This window comes from Hibiscus syriacus, unplaced genomic scaffold, assembly GCF_006381635.1.
Source record: "Hibiscus syriacus cultivar Baekdansim isolate YM2019G1 unplaced genomic scaffold, ASM638163v2 tig00110384_pilon, whole genome shotgun sequence".
Classification (NCBI taxonomy): domain Eukaryota; kingdom Viridiplantae; phylum Streptophyta; class Magnoliopsida; order Malvales; family Malvaceae; genus Hibiscus; species Hibiscus syriacus.
In genome coordinates this window covers 892787-919113 of record NW_024062715.1, presented here as the reverse complement: position 1 = coordinate 919113, position 26327 = coordinate 892787, and the positions used below count along the sequence as shown (strand labels likewise).

The 26327-nt window shown below is 34.2% G+C and overlaps 2 protein-coding genes across 2 annotated transcripts in view; one reads left to right on the top strand and one right to left on the bottom strand.

Moving 5' to 3' along the window:
* The first annotated feature begins 1505 nt into the window (after nucleotides 1–1505).
* LOC120122047 (phospholipase D delta-like) lies at nucleotides 1506–8591 on the top strand. Its single transcript, XM_039141299.1, has 11 exons — nucleotides 1506–1851; nucleotides 1957–2697; nucleotides 3051–3167; nucleotides 3345–3539; nucleotides 5886–6158; nucleotides 6241–6309; nucleotides 6430–6577; nucleotides 7156–7304; nucleotides 7620–7793; nucleotides 7930–8127; nucleotides 8242–8591. Exons 1-11 carry the CDS (start codon nucleotides 1669–1671, stop codon nucleotides 8533–8535), a joined length of 2541 nt encoding a protein of 846 aa, XP_038997230.1. The 5' UTR covers nucleotides 1506–1668; the 3' UTR covers nucleotides 8536–8591.
* Nucleotides 8592–8660: 69 nt separating this feature from the next.
* The window catches only part of LOC120122196, a 40766-nt gene continuing 23099 nt past the window's right edge, over nucleotides 8661–26327 (bottom strand). The window contains exons 14-18 of the mRNA XM_039141400.1: nucleotides 26132–26214; nucleotides 25866–26010; nucleotides 25790–25795; nucleotides 17814–17817; nucleotides 8661–8672 (exon numbers count right to left, since the gene is read on the bottom strand). Coding sequence (XP_038997331.1) covers nucleotides 25888–26010; nucleotides 26132–26214 — 206 coding nt within the window. The 3' untranslated portion in view covers nucleotides 8661–8672; nucleotides 17814–17817; nucleotides 25790–25795; nucleotides 25866–25887. The remainder of the gene's footprint in view (nucleotides 8673–17813; nucleotides 17818–25789; nucleotides 25796–25865; nucleotides 26011–26131; nucleotides 26215–26327) is intronic.

The window sequence follows — 26327 nt, the reverse complement described above, 5'->3', positions numbered from 1 at the left end:
ATTGGATAAATTAGATATAAAATCAAGCAGGGGTGACAGTAGAGTGATTATTTTGTTATAAATCGATAATATTAGTGCTTAATTTATTCCCTATGAAACTTCAGTTGAGAAAACGAGAACTTATTTAAATATTAGTAACCCGTGTAGATTACCCTTACAAAATTATTATACGTAATAGAATTCTCAGTAAATTAAAAAAGGGTAAACTACAAGATTGATCACTCATGTTTGTGTTTTATCCACTTTTCTTTACCATTTAAAAAAATAAAATATATGGTCACTTTCATTTTTATTTAATTAAGATATGATCATTTTTCGTTTTTATTTATTTAAGATGTAGTCACCATGGGTTAACTGCAGTTAACAGTTAACAAATTAATGACATGATATTTTGATATAATCACACATTTGATCATATTATTTAGCAGCTGAATTGAGAAAATATGTAAATAACATGGATTAAATGTGTGATTATACCAAAATATTTAACATCAGTTTATTCATGGTACCCATATATTAATTAAATAAAAATGAAAGTAACCATATATTATGTTTTTTTAAATCAATGAAGAAAAATAGACAAAACACAAACATAAATGATCAATTATGTAGTTAATCCATTAAAAAATCGACATACAAGCGTATAAATCGGGTAGCAAAGGGTATGAAACAAGGATAATACGTTCCTTCCGAGACCAAGTTTGAATCAAAACCAATGTTCGCCTCATATTTCCCACCATTTTCGCTGCAATTCTCTCTTAAACAAAACTCAAAACAAATGTTGCTCCTCTCATTTTGTTCTGCCATTTTCTTTCACCCTAAACACAAAATTGATAACCTTGCTCATCTTCTTCAACAAGGTTTATAGTACAGCCAAGACAAAGCTATTGCATACGCATTCCTTAACTATAATGTGCGTTTTCTTCCTTCCATTCGTTTTTCATTTTGATTTCTTTCGATTTTGATCCAAATGGTTGAGGTACTAATAAATTATTGCCAGTAATGCCCTTTTGTTTGGTGATATATGATTTTTCTTACGTTTGGTACGATGATATTTTGTAACCTTGCCTGTGAAATGATCAACTATTTTTTTTTCCCATTTCATTTATGCCGGATGATCAGATTAGGATAATTGAAACAAGCTTATTTGAAATATGAATTGTTTTTAGAAACAATTCATCAATGATGTTTCTGCATGCATTATCTTTAGTGTACATTTTTGACTCCTAAATTGACAGTGCAAATTGTTTACTTCAACTATACTATAGAGGCAAGTATAAATCATGGGAATATCCTTAATGAATGTTCAATCCCGATATCTTCAATATCCATACTGCATTTGCTTATGTTTTTTTTTATCAGCTTGCTGGAGAGGCCCTCTGAGTAATGGTTCAGGCAAAAATAATTTTTTGTGTATTTCGTATTGTCTGGCCGCTTTGTTTTTATGATAAAGATGCTGAATCCTTTAAGTATGAGGCTTCTTGTTCAATTGAGGATGCTCACTTGCTTTGAGATGTAGGTGTAAGTCATGTGCTGAAAAGACTGAGTGACCCGGGAAAAGAATTCAGCCTCTCTTGTTTCAGCATATTGTTGTGATTTGATGTTCTGGGTTCAGGTCTGGTAGAAATGAGATATTTGAACCATTTGTTCTTTGCTTAATTAGTCAGAATGGGTCACGAAAAATCTCCAAACGGAAGGGATGCTGAGGGAACCACCTTCCTTCATGGGGAACTTGATTTCTGGATTATAGAAGCTAAAAGTCTTCCAAATATGGATTTAAATTCAGAAAGAATGAGGAAACTGTTTTCTATGTGTAGAACTTGTGAGAGTTCCTCCAGAAAGAAACCCAAGGCCTCTAGCATTAAGTCCTCTGGCAGTATGGCTTCTAGCATCAAGTCCTCTGGCAGTAAGGCCTCTAGCATTAAGTCCTCTGGCCGTATGACCTCTAACATTAAGCCCTCTGGAAGGCAGTCTATGAATACTAGTGACCCTTATGTATCTGTTTGCCTTTCAGGGGCTACAGTTGCTCAATCTAGAGTAATTTCCAATTGTGAGAATCCCGTTTGGGATGAACATTTCATTGTGCCAGTTGCACATCCTGTAGAAAATATCGAGTTTCATGTTAAGGACAATGATGTTCTTGGTGCTGAACTTATAGGAGTGGTTGCGATAGCAGCTGAAAAAGTTGTTACAGGAGATGAAATTAATGGCTGGTTCAATATTGTTGGCCATTCTGGGACTGATCGAAATCCTGAACTGCATGTTACTCTTCAGTTTAGGCCAGTGGAAGAAAATCCTGTATATCAACATGGTGTCGGGACTGGACCAGATTACATGGGAGTTCCAAATACATATTTCCCACTCCGTAAAGGGGGGAATATAACCCTTTACCAGGATGCTCATGTACCTGATTCCTTGCTACCTGAAATTCCCCTTGATGATGAAAAAACTTTTAAGCAAGGACAATGTTGGGAAGACATATGCCATGCCATTCTGGAAGCAAAATACCTCATATATTTAGTTGGTTGGTCCGTCCACCATCCTGTAAAACTTGTGAGGGAACCAACAAAGCCTTTACCTGAGGAAGGGCAGCTTTCTTTGGGAGAGTTGTTGAGATACAAATCGCAAGAAGGGGTGCGTGTGATTTTGCTGATATGGGATGATAAAACTTCACATGACAAGCTTCTTTTGAAAACGGTACAGTTCATCACTCATTAGTTCAGAATTTACATCAAGTAGTACTTACCTTCGTGTCTGATCGTGTTTCCTTTGTCCTGGCCAGAAAAAGAAAGCATATTTTTGCCATAATATTGGGATAATTCTTGTATACGTAGGCCTTTTAAAGTTATTGATTTAAGAGCCAGTTGATGCCATTTCCATGAATAGGCTTTACACCTACCGTTGAAGTCCTTTTGTAATGTTATTGTTTCGTTCCCAACCACCCTTAACCTATGTACCTCACTTATACAGATGAATCGGTCGAACAGTATTCATTTAGTGATTTTTTTTACCCATATATGCATCCTGAATGATGCTAGGCTTGAGTGCAGGAAGGTGTCATGCAGACGCATGATGAAGAGACTAGAAAATTTTTCAAACGCACAAATGTTCATTGTGTGCTCGCTCCTCGCTATGCAAGCAGCAAACTTAGTTTTTTCAAGCAGCAGGTAAGGAATTTGTGGAACCAAGTTTCTGTACTAAAACAACTGTGCTTCTGCCTTGTCTTTACCACTCATATGCTAGTATATTCATGAAAGATTTTTATCATTTATTGGTCATAACTATATGACTATGCATTTAATTTGTTGTTTTAGCCATGCCTTGAATGTATCCTTCTAATTCAGGTCGTGGGAACCCTTTTCACACATCATCAGAAGTGTGTGCTTCTTGACTCCCCAGGCTCTGGAAATAATCGGAAAATAACTGCTTTCATTGGTGGTCTAGATTTATGTGATGGTAGATATGACACACCCGAGCACCGGATCTTTACTGATCTTGATACAGTCTTCAAGGGTGATATTCATAATCCTACATTTCCTGTAAGTGGTTTCTCCCCCATTAAACTCTCTGCATTGTGGAGTGCGTTGTCATTTCTAGTATGATGGAAGATTATAGGAATACATAGCATTAGAATTTAGCAGAGGATGAAGTTATTTTACTTTGGATTTCATTTAGTTGTCCGTATAAATGTAGTTCAAAAGCACACTTACAGTCTTACAGTCTAATGAACATTTGAATTAATCTAATACAAGCAAACTTTCTAGCTACTATGTTTTGTTGTCATAGATTTATGCTGCTATCGCCTCACCCACTTTGATATTCTAGAGGTCTATTAATATAGTTCTGGGAAGAGAATCAAAGACAAGGATAAAAGCAGTGGTAAATTGAAGGGTAATTAGCTGTTAGGAGAGTTCTTGGCGAAAAAAGAAAAGGTAACTAAAGGTTGATGTAAGTTTTAGAGAAATAGAATTCTTTGTTTTCTATTTTTTAATTCAGTTACAGAAAGAGAGAGTCCTATCCTTTTTAGAGGACCTCTTGTACAAGAAGTCTTAACCTAAGTAAAAGTCTATTTAAAATTTAAATTAAAGATAAACTAGAGACTTATCCTAAACTAACTATCTATTTAAACAATAGCATACATGTTATCTGCAATAACCGACTGAATCGAACTACCCAAATACATTAATCAATTTTTTTTTTCCTTTAACCGTTAACCGAATCGAATTTTTTCAAAATTTTTTAATCAAACCGAACTAAGTTCAGTTAACTGAATTAACTGAAATTTATAAATAATATATAAATAATATATATTAAATATTTTAATATTTTCGGTTTATTCGGTTAAAATTGAAGTTTAAACATCCATATTAGCTAAATAATATATATAATATATTAAATAATTATTAATTTCAGTTAATTTAGTTAATTAACCGATTTCTAACCGAATTAACCGATAATTGAAATAAAAAAACATTAACCGCTAACTGATTGAACCCAAAATTAACTGATCGATTAACAGAGAAAAAAATTTGATTCGGTCGATTAATTCGATTTTAACCAAATTATGAACACCCATACTTCCCCTCAAGCTGCTGAGTATATGTTATAGAGTCTCAACTTGGATGTATGCTCTTCAAAGATGATTTTATGAAGTGCCTTGGTGAGCACATCGACCAGTTGCTCACGAGTAGAGATTAAATTAAGTTTTACTGTTCCATTTTTAACCTTTTCAGGCATAAGGTGACGATCTAACTCCACCTGATTTGTTCGGTCGTGTTGTACTGAATTTTTAGCAATGCCGATTACTGATTGATTATCACAATTAAGTTTAAAATCTTTATTGTGATTCATTTATGTTTTTCCAGGAACCATTGTACCCAAATACCTTCACAAATTCCTTTTGCCAAAGCTTGAAACTCAGTTTTAACAATGCTTCTTGACGCTACATTTTGTTTTTTGTTTTGTTTTTTGTTTTACTTCTCCAAGTCACCAAATTAGCCCATACTCGAGTACAATACCCACTGGTGGACTTTCAGGATGTGAGCTCTCCTTCCCAACTTGCATCGGTGAAGATTTTCACCTTTCTGCTCTCATTCTTGGTAAAAACCAGCCCATGTCTTGGTATCATTTTAGGGTTCCGCAAGATTTTAATTCCCGTTGCAAAATCCTCCTCTCTAGGATCATGCATAAACTGACTTATAATGATAACTGAAAAAACAATATCTAACCTTGTAAAAGACAAGTAAATAAGCTTCCTTACCAATCGTTGATAATGTTCCTTATCAACGAAAAAACTTTCTGCATTAGTTCGAAATTTCACATTTGGCTCCATAGGTGTCTCAGCAGGCTTACAACCAGTCATACTAGTCTTCGAAAGTAAGTTCAAGGTATACTTCTGTTGATTAATCACAATTCCAGTGTTTGATCTAGCTACCTTCATACCAAGGAAGTATCACAAAAAACCAAGGTCCTTGGTTTCAAATTCGGTTGCCAAATGTTACATATTATTAGGCTAACTTTTAGAAAAAAAAAGTATATATTCCATTAATTGTAATATATTTAGTTACCTAGTTTAGATATAATAGCTTGGGATGAACATTTCATTGTGTGCCTCTAGTAATCATGTTATTCTTCTAGCGTAAGGCTTCATACTCATAAAAGCTTGATGTCAGATGTGATAAGGTTCTCCGTATTTTGTTTTCTTCTTCTCTCTGTGTTGGAAACTACTGGATAATAGTGATGTAAATGTTGAATAGCGTATTTAGTTGATGATATGGTGCCTCCCATTCAGCTATCTCTCTGGCACATGATACTCTTTCTAGTTGCTTGAATAAATTGCTGTTTTATTATGAATTGGTTTTGACAATGGAAGTCTTGACATATAGAGTAATGCCTACGGCCCAAGGCAAGCATGGCATGATCTACACTGCAGAGTCGAGGGCCCTGCTGCACATGATATATTGACTAATTTTGAACAAAGATGGAGAAAGTCTACAAAATGGCGTGATTTCAAGGTAAGAAAGGTCAATCCTTGGCAGGAGGATGCCTTGATAAAGTTAGACCGTGTTTCATGGATAACATGTCCCTCTCCTGGTTCTGATGGAAACGAAGTTCTGCGTATTAGAGATGAAGGTGACCCAGATAATTGGCATGTGCAGGTTGGAAATATTATGTTTCATACAATGACTTGTATTCCTTCTATTCATCATGGTGAGGTAATGTTGGCGCTCTTCATGATAGGTATTCCGGTCCATTGATTCTGGATCTGTGAAAGGATTTCCAAAGGATGTTCAGCAAGCTGCAGCTCAGGTCTGAGACTGTCCCATTGTAATGCCTTTTGGGTCATTAGTAGTTTTCTTAGTCCTTGTTTTAAATTTGACATCCATAACATGAAGAACCTTGGTATTTTGATTTTGTATGTTTCTGCAGAACCTTATATGTGGGAAGAACTTGAAAGTAGACATGAGCATCCATATAGCTTATATAAAAGCAATAAGATCAGCACAACACTCAATTTATATTGAGAATCAGTATTTCATTGGATCTTCATATTTTTGGCCATCCTACAGAAATGCAGGTAATCAACCATAGACTAGTACTACTTCACTTTTTCCATTTGGCTGGTGCAAAGGGGATTTAAACTCCTTGGGGGGAACTGAAATTTAGCTATGACTTGGCCCTCTTTCAGTTATGTTTCATAATGTCTATAAAACCAGTGGATCTATCTCAGATAAGCTAAAAGATGCATATTTGCTAATATATTTTCCGAATAAGCTAAAAGGTTCTCTTTTTCTTACAAGACTATGTTTAGCATGTATCCACATAAACATAAAAGACTATAGTAATTGCATTATTTCTTTCATTCAAACTACTGTTCCTCGGTATTATTTTCTAAAAGTCTCAATGGTAGCTTGATTTTAAGAAAATTAACAGTTAATTTTGATCTGTCTGTAATCATTGCAGGTTAATTTTTATTGGGGTTTTCCCAATTAACATCTGCGATTTTTACATAATCTAGAAATGCTTATAGCTTGATTTCTTGGCAAGCTCAATTAAGTCGTCAGCTCTTTGTTTAAGGAGTGTTTCATCTGCTTTTCGTGTATCTTTGGAATCATCTATGAAATGGTAATGGAAGCAATTTTTCTTCATAACCAGGCGCTGATAACTTAGTCCCTATGGAACTAGCCCTGAAAATAGCCAGCAAAATCCGTGCGAAAGAACGTTTCGCGGTGTACATAGTAATACCTATGTGGCCAGAGGGTGAGCCAAGTAGCAATGCTGTGCAGGAAATACTATATTTTCAGGTTTTCTCACTCCTTATTAAGAATTGTGCATTACAAATATGAACCTTTTTCACTCCAAATAGAAGGGGGGGGGGAAGGAAGTTTACATTGTTACTATGTGATTGATCTCTGGCTCCATATTATTCTGCATTAAAAAGTTTGCATAGTTCCAACAGAACTTAAACCTGTTTATATATTGTCAGTGTGTTCTTTTCTTCATTTACTTGTTGAGGATCGGAGGATCAAAGAACTTAAACCGGTTTATATGTTGTGATAACTAGCAAGTTATCACAATAATAGGAATGGAAGTTTATTTATATGTTTAAATGGACATAGGGACAAACAGTGAGCATGATGTACTCGATCATTGCGAAAGAACTCGACCAAGCTGGCCTTTCCGATCAGTATCATCCACAAGAGTACTTGAACTTCTATTGCCTCGGTAAACGTGAAGCTCCACCTTTAGAGAGTTCGACTAAACTAAATCACAACAAGGATAACCGTGAGCTGGTATAAACCTTTTTGTTTTCTTCCTGTATCTACATAGATGACTATACGCACGGAAATCTTTGGGAAAAAAACATAAATGCACTCAGAGTCACAGCCAAGCCCGAATAACACAGATTCCATTGTTCCTTTTTGCCAGGGATTGACTCAAAAGTTCCGCAGATTCATGATATATGTACATGCCAAAGGGATGATAGTGGATGATGAGTATGTGCTAATAGGATCTGCAAACATTAACCAGAGATCCTTAGAAGGTTCAAGGGACACCGAAATAGCTATGGGTGCTTACCAGCCAAACTACACATGGGCTGTAAAGAAATCCAACCCACGTGGCCAGGTTCGGGACTCTCTCTTTTCAGATTCTACATAAATTTGACTAGGTGCCCTGAAACATAGACTTTTATTACATACTATCTAGATTTGTAAGCTGCACGAGCATTGTTGTATCTAGGTTCATGGTTATAGGATGTCACTCTGGGCGGAACACCTTGGTGAACTCAACGATGCTTTCCGGGAACCACAAAGCCTAGAATGTGTAAAACTTGTTAATGAGATTGCCCAGAGTAACTGGAAAGCATATGCGGATAGTGATTATACAGAAATGAGGGGACACTTGATGCAGTATCCATATGAAATCGGAAGAGACGGGAGCGTTTCTCCGATCCCGGGACATGAAACATTTCCTGATACTGGTGGTAAAATTCTTGGAGCACCCACCAATCTCCCTGATGTTCTAACAACTTAAAACAGACATGCCAAAGCCATTGCCTTTATTGCGAAGCTCCAGTAAGTTTTTAGTAAATCACAGGATGTAACATTAAAGAAAAGTCGAGATATGACGTTAAGTTTGACATTTCATCACGGTTTGATGATTGTTGAGACCTCAGCAGCTGTTTTTTTTTATTATTTTGAAACTTATTTCTGTTGTATATCCATTTCTTGCTATCAATTTATACAAATAGAATTCTTGCCGCATTCTCTTGATACTAATGGTGATTCCATGAATCAGAATGAGAATGTTGAATTAATAATTGAAATGTGGTGCCACGTTCATGGATGCAAAGCCCTGTTTTTAGGGTGTTTTGCTTGTTCCCCTAAATTCAAGATCAGATTGATGATAATGATGTTGTAGTTGCTCAAAATTTTAGTTGATCTTTTATATTAGATCAAAGGATTAAAGGAAACAAAAGATATTGTAGCTGCTTCATCATTCCAATCAACAGTGCCTTAGAAAGGAGGGGTGGTAGGCCAAAATTGAGATGTCCACGTATAATTAAAAAGAGTAAATTATTTATTTAGTCGTCTATATATTACTTCATTTCTATTTTGGTCATTCAATTATTATTTTTCTTGCAAAATCATATTTAATGTTAGGTTTGTTTTTTGTTTTAATCACACATTGTTAAAAAATTAACAAAGATGCTGATGTGATATTAATTTTTTAATTTCTACATAATTATTCTTTTATTATTTTTGGACAAGATGAAGATATCTAACATCGAACCATGATCCTCTTAAAAAGGACGTACTTGTTTAGTGCAAGTAGATGGATACTTAAAAAAAATTCTTCATGTTTTCTATTTGAAAATGAATGTATTTGTTAGATAAGTTATTAAGCGTAAAGGAAAAATACATAATTTACAAATAAATTTATTTATTTTTACTTGCTCTTACAAATCAATTTTCTTTTCAATATTTATTATTGGAAGTCCAATTTTTATATTCGCTCTTAGATCAGTAAATTGTCATAGACAGGCATGCTAATGAATTGCCCATGTATTCATACTATTTTTTAAATTCCCCCCTAAAGTTGCAGTATTCAGTATTCAATGAGTGTTCGATTGATTATGAGCATATGATAGTAATATAAAAAAAATGGATATGGTGAACATCCGACCGCATAGCGCAGTGGATTCGGAACAGAAGGTCGTGGGTTTGACTCCCAGTGTGGTCGTTCCTGTTTTTCATTTTGCTTCAACAGTCAACAAATGAAGATGGGCTTCTTACTATGTAGTATCCGTTTGAGATTCTGAAAAAGTTGATCGTTCTTGTCTTAAAAAAGTAAAAGTATAGGGGTATGTTTTTTTTGTTATTTCATGTCCTGGTGAGTGAGACAAACAAGAACAGAAGCTTACCACCGAGTTTAGTAATGGCAATTGGCAACATCAAAATTATTACCCCTGAGAAAATGGTTAATATTAGCGGAAAAGAGCCCACAAGTAGGTGGGAGAGAGAGTGGTCTTTTGGTACCTCATAATCTCTCGGCTATGAATATGAACCAAATTGTAACCTAGACCCGGTCTGTAAGATAGACCCAAACCTAAGCAGGTCATATATCCCATTCAGAGGTTTTTTTTTTCCGCTTATAGAACGTTAAATATAATATAGAACATAATATTAATAATACAGATATGTCCAAAACGATAATAAAATACATGTCACCAAACATAATCGAAAAACATATAGAAATATATGTTCGTACAAAATAAAGTAGTTGATTTCTCCTGATGCCAAATCTGCTAGCTTATGGTATGTTGTTATCTGAAAAAGGGAAAAAACTACAGAATGAGCTAAAAAGCCCAGTGTGTTCCATACAGTGTATATAAAAACATACTGATAAAAATATTCCAGTAAAGTTGGTTTATGCAATTATGTCGTTAAAAAAAATAAACACTACCCCCAGCCCATCACAACAGAATGTGTAGGTTCCCCAGAACCATACACCCAGCCCACACAACAAATAAGGCCCTGAGCACAAAGCCGAGGAACCTGCAGATATACTTCCTTCAACATTACCCCCCAATGATGGAGATGTTCATGAATGTATTTGAATGAAAACAATGATTAAATCTTTAAAACATAAAAGTGTTCATGCTTAACAATAATATACAGAAATACGGAAATCAGAAGACAAGTCAGTAGTATACAGAATTTCAGATATCGAATATTCAATATTCAGAAAATCGGTATAAAATACCGTAACCAGAAATCATATCAGAAATATGTGGCAAATCAGATGTCATATACATAATGTTCAGATGTATATTTTAAAACAGAAATAATTAACACTGTTGGGAAACACACCTGTAACAGTCTGAGAAATCAGATAGGGAAGCCTATTACTGGGTCTGTCGATCACGTTCTGCTGCAGCGCTAGATCCTACGAATTAGAAAAATCCATATTGGAATCCTAATATAAATAATCTAAATATTATTTAAATAATATACGGAAACCTACGGGTAATTCTCATAGTACGCGGTTCAGGCTGATCTAACGAACGGATAACACCGGACCTAATTGATCATTGCTCAGGTGAAACACGAGTACCTTCATAAAATATTTTTATTGAATAAATCATTGACCAAATCTCATTTAAATAATCAAAATATTAAAATATTAAGCCTTTTTGGGTTTACAAGCTCGATTCGGAAATTTCAGGTCAGAATTTGGCAAAACGGACTTCGGAATCAAATTCAGGACGTCGAAAAACATAAAGTATGACCTTCTGAAATTTCAAATTCTTGGTTAAAAATAAAGTCAACGGGTTTGACTGACGATTTGGAGACTTTCGGGTTTGAATTTAGTGAAACGGACCCCAAAAACGGATTCGGAACGTCTAAAACTATCAGGATAGGTATTTTTGGTCGAAAACAAAGGTCGTTTAATAACCGGTCAAATCCAGTCAAAGTTCTGGTCAAAGGAGGTCAACAAATGTCAAACATTTTACCTTTTAAAATAATTACCAAAATAGCACCCTTTTCGAATTATTTCCCAAAATAGCACCAATTTCGAATTAATTCCCAGAATATCACTTTTCGAAAAATTACCAAAATAGCACCTATTTCGAATTAATTCCCAAAATAGCACCAAAACCGAATTAATTCCCAGAATAGCACCGGTCAACGGTCAACTGGTCGGGTCGGGTCAACGGTCGGGTCGGGTAAACGGGTAAACGGGTCGAGTCAACGGGTAAACGGGTCGTGACCGGTCAAACCGGTCAAACCCTTAAGAAAACCGGTTGAACCGGTCGCTCACTCGCCCTACGGTGGCGCGTGTGGCGCATGCGACGTTCTCCGGGGCTCTAAAAATCACGGAAAAATTTCTAAAAATTATTTTGAGCGATTTCGAGATACTTACAAAGATCGGTTCAAATTTTTGAACGGCGGAGAGCTCGATTTCGACTCGGCCGAATCTTTGACTGATCCACCTCCCCACGCGCCGCCGTTAACGGAGATCGAGGATGACACCGGCGGACTCGGAACGACACAAGGAACACGATGGTGCGGGAGGTGTCGTAAACGGAGTAGCGATCGACGATGAATTTAGGATTTTCTAGGCGATTGAGCTTAAAAAAAACGTCGATGCTTTGACTTGAAATTCACGATGCAGCGTTTCGCTTCAATTAAATTGAGGGGATTGTTCCTGACTCGATAACGAACACGATGGTACTTTCAAAAAGAGGATCGAAATTCGGACGGTGTCGGAATCGTCGTCGGAAGTTGAGGTAAGGAAATGGAAATTTGGGAGGAATTGGGTTCTGATTTTCAGAACCCAATTCACGCATATATCATATATATATATATATATAAACCAAATACCTAACTTTTTTGGGTAAATTTAGGGCTTGGTCCCTGAATTTTCTTTAACTCTAAAACAAGCTACAAGTTTTAAAATCTTTCAATTTAGTCCCTAAAAATTACAAATTTTCACAATTAAATCTTCAAATTTCTATTAAATATTATTTTGATATTATCGGGTTGTTACACAAATCACTGTGATCAGCCTGGAATCTTCAACAGATGAAGAATGCGGGGTTCCTACATTGCAAGGGCATGATAGAGACTCCCATAAGCGAGACATTTATAAAAAAAAATTGATTTGTCTAGAGTGACTTCAAGATATTATTTGTTCGAAAGACTCTCAATCATTTGATAATAAACACTTAAATAAATCTATAGGCATCGTACTCGATCCGAGACCTCTAGAGTCTAGGAATTAATAACGATCACCGCTTTAACCACTTACATCCGCATATAGCTTGATTCATATTTAATAAATATTATAAATTAAATATTAAAGTTAATATTTATTATATTTAATGTATGATATTTCATAATTAATGTAGAATATTACCTTACATATTATAGAATCTTTATGCTTGTATATACATCTATAATGTCGATGATATAAGAAAATATAATCTTCTTAGTATTTTACATGATACCAAATGTTCTAATTAATTTTAGGTTCCTTTTTCATCATAATATTTTGGGTAAACTACACATTTACTACCTCAACTGTCACTTTTATTTTATTTTGGTCACTAAATTACTTTTTTTTTTCAAAATCAAACTTAATGTTACGTTATGTTTCATTTTGGTCACCCATAGTTAAAAAATTAGCAGAACTATTGATGTTGCATGTTTTTAATTTTTTCCAATGATGATGTGGCTTCATCTTATAGTGATACATTAGCATCACTGTTAATTTTTTAACAACGAGAACTAAAATGAAACCAAAACTAAATAATGATTTTTGAAAAAAAATTGTTAGGTGACCAAAATAAAACAAAAGTGATAGTTTGGATAATATACATATAGTTTACTAAAACTTTTTTGGGTTGTTTTGGGTGAGAGAGTTTATTGTTGAATTTTAAAGGGCAGCCTTGAGAGGTTTTCAAGATAAATGACATCCTATGGTTTGTTTGGTATTAATCGTTAATTATATTATGTAGGGATTGAAGAGAGCAACAACTAGATTGGTGTTGGGGAATTCAACTCCTGGTGTGGAGGAAGCACTGGATTCCAAGGAAAGGGATAAAGTTAGGAACATTGATGTAATAGATGGTCGCAAAAATTCTCAGATGGCTCATGTTGAATCAAAATAGAGTAAAAACTCTAATTGATCAAGAAGAAGAAAAACTCTCTTTAGAATAATCTCACAAAATTGAAAAAGGGGAGAACTCTTAAGAAAGCTTTCAAATGCTTATAATTAAGATTTGATTATTGGATGATAAAACTCAAATACAAATGGAGTATTTATAGGTTACAAGAACCAATCTAAACCACTAATTAAAATAACCACAAAATAATTTAAACTATTGAAATTAAAAATGAGAAAAATACCTAATTTTCACCTAACTAAATTGATGTAAGCAATGACATCAAAACTAAATTGATGTACGCAATGACATCAAATTAATTTAGGTGTGGACTTATTAAGGCTAATATTGAATTCTCAACACTCCCCCTCAATGTTAGTCCTCATTCTTTGAATCACGCCAAACTGACAACGGAAATGTTCAAACTTTTCAACACTCAAGCTTTTTGTAAACAAGTCAACATTTGCTCATCTGTCTTGACTTGCCTCATCTCAATCTCTTCTTGAAAAACTTTTTCCCTAACAAATTGATAATGTACTTCCACATGTTTAGTTCTTGCATGAAAAACAGGATTCTCCGCCAGCCGAATTGTCGATTGGTTGTCACAGTACAATAGAACTACATAATCTACTGATTGATGTAGATCATTCAATAGTTGTATCAGCCACGTGCTTTCTTAAGCTGTCATTGCTACTGCTCGATGCTCTACTTCTGTAGTTGATAAGGACACAGTCGGATGTCTCTTGCTACACCAAGAAATTGTTTCAGAGCCAAGCTTAAACACATACCCAGTTGTTGCAGATTGTCTCCAAATTCTCTCGAGTTTGGTAACACCTCATTCTCTGAGGACCACCAAGAAGATGCTTAATCAAATACCATATTTCGTGACGTGTAGCATCTTCCACTCATTGGATCACAATATTTCCACCTCTTTCTCTGACTGTCGTATCTCACAAAGATACATCTAACAACTTTCTTGTCAAACTTGCTCCGTAAATGATCAAGAACAAACACATAACATACAAAACCAAATACTCGAAAGTAGATAACTGTAGGTTTCATGTTTCATAGTTTCTCAAAGGGTGAAACAAATTCTAACATTGGTTGAGGAAGTCTGTTAATCACAAAGGTTGTAGTCCTCATTGCTTCAGCCCAAAACCTTCCAGGTACATTCTTTGCATGTAGCATACTTCGACAAATTTTTGCAAGATGCCAATTTTTTCTTTCTACTACACCATTATATTGTGGTGTGTTGGCTCAAGTGTACTGATGTATTCGACATTCCCTTAGGTATTGAGATAACTCGTTTGATTTATATTCTCCTCCGTTGTCTGTGCACAAGCAACATATCTTCTTTCCCACTTCTCCTTCAGCTGACTCTCTGCACTCTTTAAACTTTGAAAATGTGTCAGATTTTTCTTTCATAAAGAAAACCCACACATACCTGGAGAATTCATCAATGAATGTTACCATGTACCACATACCGCTAATTGACTGTTGCTTAACCGGTTCGAACACATCAGAATGAACTAATTCCAATGGTTATTTTGCTTTAAACTTTGACTAGCATATGGTAATTGGTGTGCTTTACCATACTGGCATCCCGTACAGACCGTGTCTGTTATCACGTATAGTTGAGGAAGCCCCTTAAGCATCGACTTCTTCACCATCACACTTAGCTTGTAATAGCTAACGTGACCTAACCGCATGTACCATAGATCTGATGTCTCATTTTTTCTTGTCCTGTCTATATATGCAGACTCTGATGACATCACGTAGATTGACTTCAAACGTCGTACCTCTATTGTTGGTGTTTTTGAGATTTTGAGGTCACACTAAACCTTCATGTCTTGGGGACCAAATAAGACATAATGGCCTGGTGATGTTAATTAAGCCACAGATAGCAAATTTTTTCTTCATTCCTGGGACATGGTAAACATCTTGAAGTTGTACCTGGTTAGAATTAATATCGATGTGTAACTATTGTCTTACCGATGTGAGTTATTGGTAACTTTGAGTTATCAGCTGTCACCACCACATGACCTCCATTGTACTTAGACAGGTTTTACAACTTATGTTTGTCACCCGCCATATGATTAGAGCAGCCTAAATCTACGATCCAATCATTCTTGTAGTCAATCCGTTCTGGTGTTGTTACCGTGAGAGCTAATTTTTCTTCCTCCGTAGTAAATAACCCTTCAACATACCAACCGTCTTCACTATTCACCTTTTCTTGGTAAATTTTCACCTTTTCACCATCTTTTTTAGATCCACTGCCAGTATACCGCTGAAAAATGCCTATGCTTTTGCTGGTGTAGAGCGCTTCCTCTTTACCCTTCAGCGAGACTTCTCCCATTTGCTTGGCCATGACTTCTTGACATGCAAGCAAAATTTTGAACTCAACAAGCGATGGTTGTGTCGGCCATCCCTGTATAGCAGCAACAAACCCTCGATATTCGGGTCTCAAACCATGGGCAATTATTCTTTTTATCCTGGCTTCCCCAATAGTAGCTATCGAATCTAATTCTGAAATTTCGCGGCATATCAACTTCACCTTGTGAAAGTATTGGGCAACCACCATGTCGTGTTGCGCCATTGATAGAAGTTCATTCTCGAGAAGTTGTAATTTTGTATCGTTTCTCTTCGAAAAGAGTGTAGCGAAGGTGTCCCATGCTTCCTTCGGTGATTTAACATCCCGAATATGCTCCAACATTTCTTCTTCTATTGTGGTCTTCAAAGCAAACATTGCTTTGCCTGCTTTAATTTTCCACTTTCGCAAGACACGTTAGCATCTTCCGCTGCCGGTTGTGTAACTTCACTACCACCGACAACCACCCACAAGTCTTGAACTTGAAGGTAAGACTCTATACACGTTGCCCACGTGTTATAGTTTTGGTTGTTGAGCTTCTTGATTCCTCCAACTACTTGAAGGTCACCCATCGTAACGACAAGGCTTTGACTACACCGAACAAGCTTGAGTAACAAACATGCAGAGTACTAAATTACTCTAAACACAAAGAAGATCCACAAGGTTTGTAATAACCCTAAAAATAATCTCAAGAAATATTTTTTGATGTGGAAGATCAATTAAAACTGCAGCTACAAAGCATACTCGGAATTTCAAGCGACCTTAAAAACGTGGCTCGGATACCAATTGTTGAATCAAAATAGAGTAAAAACTCTAGTTGATCAAGAAGAAGAAAAACTCTCTTTAGAATAATCTTATAAATTGCAAAATAGAAAAATTTAAAACTCTCTTTGATTGTTGGATGATAAAACTCAAATACAAATAGGGTATTTATAGGTTACAAGAACCAATCTAAACCACTCATTAAAATAACCACAAAATAATTTAAACCATTGAAAAAATAACTCATCAAAATAACACGAGTAAGGGTGTTGAAATTCGGGTACTCGAAGTTCTGTGTACGTGGGTCTTCAGGTAGTTGATTGGTTGGTCTGTGTCTCGACCCAGATGTTGTGGGTATCAGGTATTGCCGATTTTCATAATTCGGGTAATCGAGGTACTCAATTTTTTTTATCATTTTCAAATTATTAATTTTTTAAAAAATACAACTTATATTATTAAACAAATATTATATTAATTATTAAACGTACATTGGGTGGGTCTTTTAATTTTATTAGTTTAATTTAATATATAAAATTATTAATAATTAAATATGTAATATTATTATATTTAAAAAAATAAATGTAATTAGGTAGTCGAAAAAAATGTAATTTTATGACCTAGGCCTGACCTAGGAAATGTCGGGTCAGGTAAATTTTTTAGATAATTATCCGGTTTTTTAGTTTAGGTTGTCAAGTCAATTTGGTCTGATATTTTTGAACACCCCTAATCAAGAGTACAAAAATAAATAAAATATACACAAAAAAATAACAGAATTAGTACTAAAAATAAATAAATGAGAGACAAAATTTAAAAGTTACACCAAATAAATAAATATAATATGCTTAGAAATAAATAAATAAATCATAAGTACAAAGAAATAATAAATAATAAATTAAAATAAAGAAATATTTTTTAAAATATTAAATAAAATTAAGAATCAAATTAGAATAAATAAAACAAATCAAGTTAAATATGAAAAAATTATAAAAAATTAGGAAAGAATCATAGGACAAAACTTAGCAAAAAGAAAAAAAAAATTTAGAAACAAATAGGGGCATTAACCCATAAAAATTGAAAATTAAATTCGGCATAGGAAAAAGAATATTTTTTGAAAGAATAGGTGGAGTTAAGAGAAATAAAAAATAACAATAACAATAACATAACTTTTTCCATTCAAGATCTACTATCGGATTTCATTGAGAAACCTCAAGAAAAACTAAATCTATTAAGATTCTTTGAAAAACGGCTTCTGCTTCTAGCAAAGTCTCTCCCTTTAGCATGTACAAGTTTGCTAATATATTTTCACCTTTCATCACCACAAGCGCTCCATGGAATACATTTATGATTACTTTCCGTGTTTCAGTCTTCCTTTCATTATTATCCAACAATCCGTAGGATAATAAATTTTTTTTCAGGCCTTTCACGTGCCGAACATCTCGAACAACTTTAATTGTTCCATCATACATCTTTAATTTGATGGTTACAATGCCAACGATCTCTAAAGCATGATCATTGTAACTATATACAGATCCTCCTGAGACAAGTTCATAATGATAAAACCATTTTCTTCTTGAGGTCATATGATATGTTGCTCCAGAATCAATGAGCCATATATCTGCAAATCTTTTTCTACCTTCTACGGTGGTTGACGTTTCACAGCATATAGCATCTCCATCATCTGAAGTGTTTGCGGTATTACCTTGTGGATTGGAGTTTTTACTTAGACTCCAACAATCATTCTTCAAGTGACCCTTCTTTCCACAATTGTAGCACTTTAAATTCTTTTTGCTTCTCGACTTTGATCTACTATGTTTGCGACTGATGCTTTGGCCACATTCTATTGACCTCCTTCTCATCGTTGTCAACGCTTCTGCTTGTTGCAGATTTACTTGTCTGTCTTCATTGCTCTTACGCCGATTATCTTCTTGTAGAACAGAAGTTGCAACGTCATCAAAGACTAGACTAATGATATTATTGTTTGTCAAGTTGATGATGAGTTGATCATAAGAATCAAGTAGACTTTGAAGTAGAAGTTCAGCATGTTCTTGTTCTCCTATTGTACATCTTAAGGATATAAGTTGAGAAAATAAAGTGTCCAATGTGTTTAAGTTCTCCGTCACTGAAGTAGATTCTGGCATCCGAAGAGTGTACAATTTCCTTTTAAGGAAAATTTTATTATGCATCGATGTGGCCTCGTACAGTTTAGTGAGATGATAACATATCTCCTTATCTGTCTTCTTCTCCTCGATGCTTGATAATACTTCATCTGCTAATACTAGATGAAAGTTTACCATAGCATTATCGTCCATCTCGTTCCATTTGCTGTCATCTGTGAAATCTACTGGCCTTTCACTGATAGCTGTTAGACAACCATCTTCCCTTATGATGAACTTCATCTTCCCTTAGGATGACCTTCATCTTCAATTTCCACAATGAGAAATTTCTCTCATTGAACTTTTCAATATCAAATTTTGTTGTCATAGCTTTTATTACGGATAGCTCCCATTATTTCACTATCGTGAATAGTTCTCTGGAACCTTTAAAGAATGGGTAATACCTTCTTACTTTCTTATGTTGAAGGATCCACCTTTTTATGGCAACCATAAAGACAATAAGTAGATATTACACACTCAAATCTAGCTCTTGACACCAATTTTTGCGGAATACGGCTATCAGATAGAGCAAAATCGCAACTGATAATTTGAGAAAATAAAAATGAAGGTAAAGAATACACAAATTTTACGTAGAAAACCCCCTAAATAATATAAGGTAAAAACCACGGGCAAAGGTAGAAGAATTTCACTAAGAGAAAATAGGAATTACAACTTCTCTCGATCTAAAAAGGAGAAAACAATAACAATTCTCTCTTGATAAAAAGGAGAAAACAACTCTCAAGAAAACTCTCTAAATTCTCTAGTATTGGGAGAAAACTAGAATGATTTGGGATAGTTTTGAAGCTAAATGGGTTAGGGTATTTATAATTGAAGCTTAAGGACTAATCTTATAAATACCCTAAAGTGCAAGAACTAAATTTGCAATTTTTCCATTAAAAATCAACAATTGCTGCATCGAATATTGAAAACCAATTTGTAGACTACCGAAAGTGGCAAAATTGGCCACTTATTTGACTTTTCAACATTTTCTACATGTGTTATCTTCGCTAAAATAAACATATCTTAGACTCTCGATATCCAATTGAGATGTTTCAAATTGCATTGAAAAAGTAACTAAAAGACGGTTCTATCTCACGAAGACATCATGCCTTGGAAATGTTTGGAACTTGCTTGAGAATTTTTTGCAAGTCAGCTGATGTCGGGCTTCAAAATCTGCTTTAATAAAACCGTTTGAGTCTTGTAAATTGTAGGCCATACGAATATTGGATATTACATCATTCGTGAACCATCGGCGGGAAGTTAGAAAATTTATTTTGTGGTGTCAAATTTATTATTTGATGAATTTCTTTTAAGATGAATAAAAATGAATAATATGTGTCTGTTTATTTTTAAGAGTATTATTATTCTTTAAAATATGTTAGTTTAGTTTTTCTAATATTTTTATATTAAAATCATAAAAAACATCTCAAAAACACCTCTCATTATATGTATATTCCATCACTGTGTTGAGGAGAATCGAATGAGCAATCTCTCTCTCTTTTGTTTTTTTGTTTTGTTTTTGTTTTAGTTTTTTTTAGAAAGAATGAGTAACCTCTTGAAATCACCACATGGGGGACTACTCTAACAAGTGAGTCATGTCCGCAGAATGTTTGACTCGATATTTATACGTGAGTAGATCATCGTTAGCTATGTTTACAAGTATGATCATGTGGCACACGAGGTTATCTCTACAACAAGATGTACATGCTTCCACTATGTGGAATTGAAAGCTATCTCATCCAGATTTGTTACATGATGGTACATAAACCAAGCCTTTCATTGGATAAGTTCATCTTTTATATGTGCTCAAAATCACTAAAAATGGCAATGAAGCTGTATTGGTTTTGTTGGCCTAGTTAGAGGATTCCGATGATAATTAAGGGATTAATAGGATTCAAGTCAAGTGTCATTTTGTTACTATTTTGATGGGTGAGTAGCCTCCTATTGTGCGATCACCAAATGTATGTTCAAGCACGAATCAAGTGACTTTAATAGTTAAGAAATTTATTCTTATCAACAAAGGAGAGGAAAAAGAAATGACTCCCAGTTCTAAATTATTGTTTTTTTTATAAAAAAATCGAGATAGTAATAGTGAATTTGATGATAAAATTGTTTCCAAGGTAGTGGGATATGATGAGATAAAATGGTTTGTTATCACCTATGATCCAATAGACTTGCGAGCTTGAGTATCATGCGAACCTTCTACTAGGCTACTGACTACTCGCCAAACATATGCTACTCATGAGAATACACTTCGTAATGACTACGCGCCAACCATACACGTAGCATCCTAACCTAACCTATCACCTCCTGAAGTATTCAATCAAAGTCAATGACATGACAACTCTAGCTCATGCCACTTCCTAGAACAATTTAGGGGGTGTGCATTTTCGGATATCGTATACTATTTGATTAAAATTTCGGATATCCAAAAATTCAGATCACTAATATTGTAATCCGAAAAAATCGAATATCCGATGTTTCATATTTAAATTTTTGGATCAAATATTTGGATAACCGATTCCGAAATAAAATTTAATTTAACAAAAAAATACTTAAATTTTATATTTTATGACTTTATACAACCTCCTCTATGTATATATATTTAATTATTCAACCATAATAAAATAATAAAATATTTTAATTTTTAAATTTAACACTTAAAATATTGAAAATGAATTTATTACATGAGAGTATAAATCCTCCACCGTTTGGGAACTTGTAATACCCCAAATCCTAGGTCAGTAGTTCGGGTCTACCTGAGACCCATAAGTTGAACCCATTAGATCTTCCAGAGCAGTTTGGACTAGTTTATAAGAGTGTTGGGCCTAAGTTTGGCCCAAGATCATAGGATATGTGATGGTTTTAAATGGAGATAAAAGGGCGAGGGACCAAAAGTGTAGTTTACCCATAGTTGGGTTTAAATGATAAAAAACCCTTAGCCAATAGTTTTTCACGTGAAACTCCAAAGCTCCCAAAATATCTTCATTTTCTCTCTTCTTTTCCTCCCAAGAGCAAGAAAAAGGTGGAAGTTGTAAGAGTTTCAAGCCTAGATTGAAGAAACCAATGTAAGAACCTAAATCTCCATCCCTTAAGTTTCATTTAGAGCCCTTAATTTCATGTTTTGGGTATGGTTTTAGAAAATGTATTTTTATGGAAGTTAAAGCAATCAAAGGATTCAAGTTAGTTTTAATAAATTTAAGTTGATTAGAGTGTTTCTAACTCAGTTCTAAGCTCTAAACAAATTAGTAACTTCTAGTTTTACTTGTGATTAGCCAAAGAGGTGGGAGAAAGTTCCAAAGCTAAAAGTAAGGAAAAAGTGAATACTAGTTGATTCGAGAGGAGATTTAGTAGCCAAAGAATCAAGGTAACACACTCACAACTCCTTCATACCCTTAGTGGTCATTAAAAAAGCAAGAGAGCTTACGAGATTATATTAAGCATGTTGAGTAGATTTCTATGGTAAGATGCATGTTTTAGAGTTATGAGATGTTTTAAAGCCTTATTTATGACCCTTAATATTTACATAATACTTAATAATCATTGGGAAACCTCAAGGTAACAAAATTAGGGAGATTAAGGGGTGAATTTGTGCCTAAATAAGGCATTTTTAGGGCTAGTATCAAACCCCTTAAAGGAGTATCGATACTGAGGGTATGATATCGAGACTAGGGTGCACGGTATCGAGACCGAAATTCCAGTAGGCTATTTTGGTATCGGTACTCTAGGGAGTATCGATACCCAAGGGTCCCAGCAACGATACTCCCTTTTCTTTAAAGGCAAATTCAGAGATGTAGTATCAATACCTTGGGTTGGGTATTGATACTAAAAGGTATTGATACTACAGAAAGAGTATCAATACTATAAGTTTAGTCTTGATACTAAGATGATGTTTTGGACTTTAAAGCAAGGTGAATTATAGAAGCAAGTGAGGTCTTCCAAATAAGATTACAAGTGAGAATAGTAACAATGTTTATTTCAAACGTAGAAACGAGAATAAAGTAGGATCAAATAAGACTAGCCTCGTGTGAATGCTTGGGAAACGATTAGGACACCCGAGTTCCTTTAGAAATGAAGGAGAGTCAAAAGTATAAATTCAGTCCGAATATCCTTAGGTAGTGCACGAGGCACTTTAAATTGACTAACTAGGGCGCGAGGTCCGACACTCGAGAGGGGTGGGTTAGTCGAGGGGATTGACTGATGCAGAAATTCAAAGCAACCAACCTCGGTAGACTAGAGGGGTGTTTGAGCTTTGAGATGCAGAGATCCCTCAGCTGCATCATGATGTCTACCCTAGAGTACTAGAGAGTGAGTATCATGAGGATAATCACTAATGTTTGAGATTGAGTAGCTTGAGGTATTTTAGTGATGCACTTTTAGTATGAGCTAGTTGTTAGTGTGACATTGAGCTAGTTAGCTCAGCATTTGGAATTTGTTTCCTTACGCAGATTAGGTGGAGCAGTTGCGAAGACCCAGAGAGACAGAAGTCCAGACTCATAGCAGATCAGAGTACATCTCAAGTTTTGAAAGGGCATGTATATTTATAAACCCTGATGTAAAGTTTAGTAGTAAAGTCAGTCAAGAGATGGTTTGTATATTTTTAGATGTATATATTATTTTGAGAGTTCTTTGATGTAAAAGTTTTAAATTTGTATTTTTATGAATGATTTTCTAGTATAAAATGGTCGTTTTAAGAAAAGAGAACTAAGAAAAATGTTGGTCAGTTACTCCGGTGGTTCCGTGTAGCATCCTAACCAATCGACTGTGTCGTACGAATTTAGGGTGTTACATAACTATTGTAGATGAAATATTGTAGGGGATGCATGAAATATGAATATTACACCTATAAATTAAAATATGTTAGTACTTTACTGGGTTGTACTTAGTTTGGCAAATTAAAATTTGAGTTATCAGGACTATGTTTAATGCGTAAAGTTAACTTTAATTTTTTAACAGACATTTGAATTCAAGTATGATGGATCACGCGGGGATAATATTTACAGTGGTGGTCTGAAGCATTTTATATGTGTTAATCGGTTGGGTTTATGTTTTAATGGGTTATTTTTAGGCCAGAGCCCATTTAAAATATAAAATTTATTGAATTTTCATATAATCCTAAAGTAAAATATAGGCGATCCACATTCGATTTGATTATTCATTTTTCGAATATCTGATTTAAATTATTTAAAAATAAAAAAAGATCGAATATTCAAATTTTTAGATCGGAACAATTAAATCGTTTTTTTTTGGCACACTCCTATAACAACCAATTAGATCCAACAATGTGACAACTATATAACAACTAATCAAAAGATCATAGACATGGCAACTCCTCACTCAGACCAAGCCAAGGATACTATAAATAGCCATGCGAGAGAGATCAGAAAGGATCACAACTCCAATCACGACCCGACCACCTCCTCCATGGCTGTTGTCTACTTTGCTACTCAACAGGGTTCTTTATGAAGGTATTTAAAGATAATATTAATATTAAATGTATTAACTGAATATACTAAATATTATGAATACTAAATATATATTAAATATAAATAAATATAAATATTACATTATTATAAAATAATATTATAAATAAATGAGGATCAATTTTAGATTAAATATATTTTTTGAGATTAAACTAAATAAAAATAAAATGTGAGAGACTTAAAATGCAATTTACTCTTTTCTATTAAATTCAACAACATTTCTATGGTAAAAAAATGTTCATGCGTTTTAGTTGATAAAATAGTTTTTTCTAGAGGTATTAAAAAAATAAGACAACAAAAATAACTTTTAAAAGTTAAAAGTAAAAACTTCCCAATTTTTTTTAAAGAAAAACATGATAGAAAAATATACTTTTAAGGGCACATAAACCTTTAAACATTCTTTGATCAGATTGTGATAATTAGTTTATTTTATGGATTTCACCCACCCCCAATGAAGGTCAATGGTAGATTGAGACGAGCATCGACAAATTCTTAGCTCTTCTTTGCTCACTCGCCTTTTCAAATTATCATATTATATTTTCTTAATATTACATTTTTGTATCACTTCTATGTTTTAGTATACAATTAATTTTGTTGATGTTATTACATGTTTTAGTAATTAAAAAGTATAGAGTTGTAAAAATTATATATTTTTGAATTTAGTGAGCGATTTCAGACGTAAAAAAAGAGTTTTCTTTATAAAGCTCTCGGGTTTCTTGTTAATAGATTAAAAAAATTAAACAAATATTATTTTATATTCACCCCGGACTAATAAAAAATTATATATCTTTAATTCAATTAGTTTGAGATGTGGATAGATTTAAGAATTGTTTAGTAAATTAATGTATCAAAAAACAGATATACATAAAATATTTTATTTTATTAATCTAAGGTTATTACAATTGGTAATATCTGTTCTAAAGACTTTTAATCAGTTGACAATCAACGCTCAAAATCCTGCAATCATAGGTGATCTAACTCGAGGCCTCTAAGAATAACAATTATTCTTTGAATCACTGAAGTCGTTTGATTCATGCCATATATATAAAATATTGTATATACTTTATATTAAAGAATTACATATATGTAACTTAAATTCATAAAGACAAAGTAGGACGTTACACTTTCTGGTTTTATCTTAGAATATCAAATTTTAAAATCCTAATTCTTTACGAACTTATGAAATAGGGATGACTCATTTATATAAAGGGGAAACCTTCATCTAACTAATTTCAGTCGAGTGTTTCTTAAATGCCCTATAGAAGATCTGATTTCTATAGTAATTTCCATACCCTAAAAATATCACACGCAAAGCCTCTGAAACAAACGGTGAGCCAATTTGAAGCATCACATATGCCTCATCACTTACCTTTATTAAGCTCTCGAAGATGAACCAGAAACAAATGTGTTTTTCATATAGGCAGAACCAGAAACGGAACTTACTTCTTCCTAGGCCTCGTTCATATGTTTCTTGGCATGAAGATCCATCACAAGATCCCGTAGCTCGGGGAAAACTGATATCAGTAAGAGTTCTAAGATCGCGAAAGCAAGTTGCTTAATACATACGATAGACTGCAATGGACAAGAACAGATAAATATAATAATAAATTCGAGTATCGGAACAATGGGAAATAGAAAGAAAATAAGAGAATAGTATCATCTTCGTAGAGGGCAAAAAGGATAAAAGCCCAACCTGAGTGAAATAATAAATGTCTCTTGCACATCGTCGGTATTGCTTATACCCAATCAAGCTAATTAATGTTGCTGGGGGTCCATCTGATGAATTCGAGGGGAACGTGTTCAGTGATTTCAACAACACAAAGTAGACAAAAATGGTCTTGGGAAATTTTAATGAGAAATATAATCACTGAACTCTGGACCAACGATAA

Coding starts and splice junctions, on each gene's coding strand:
- LOC120122047 (XM_039141299.1), top strand. CDS start 1,669: ATGGGTCACGAAAAATCTCCAAACGGAAGGGATGCTGAGGGAACCACC. Junction 1,852..1,956: donor CCTCCAGAAAGAAACCCAAG/GCCTCTAGCATT, acceptor TCTAACATTAAG/CCCTCTGGAAGGCAGTCTAT. Junction 6,159..6,240: donor CAGATAATTGGCATGTGCAG/GTTGGAAATATT, acceptor TCTTCATGATAG/GTATTCCGGTCCATTGATTC.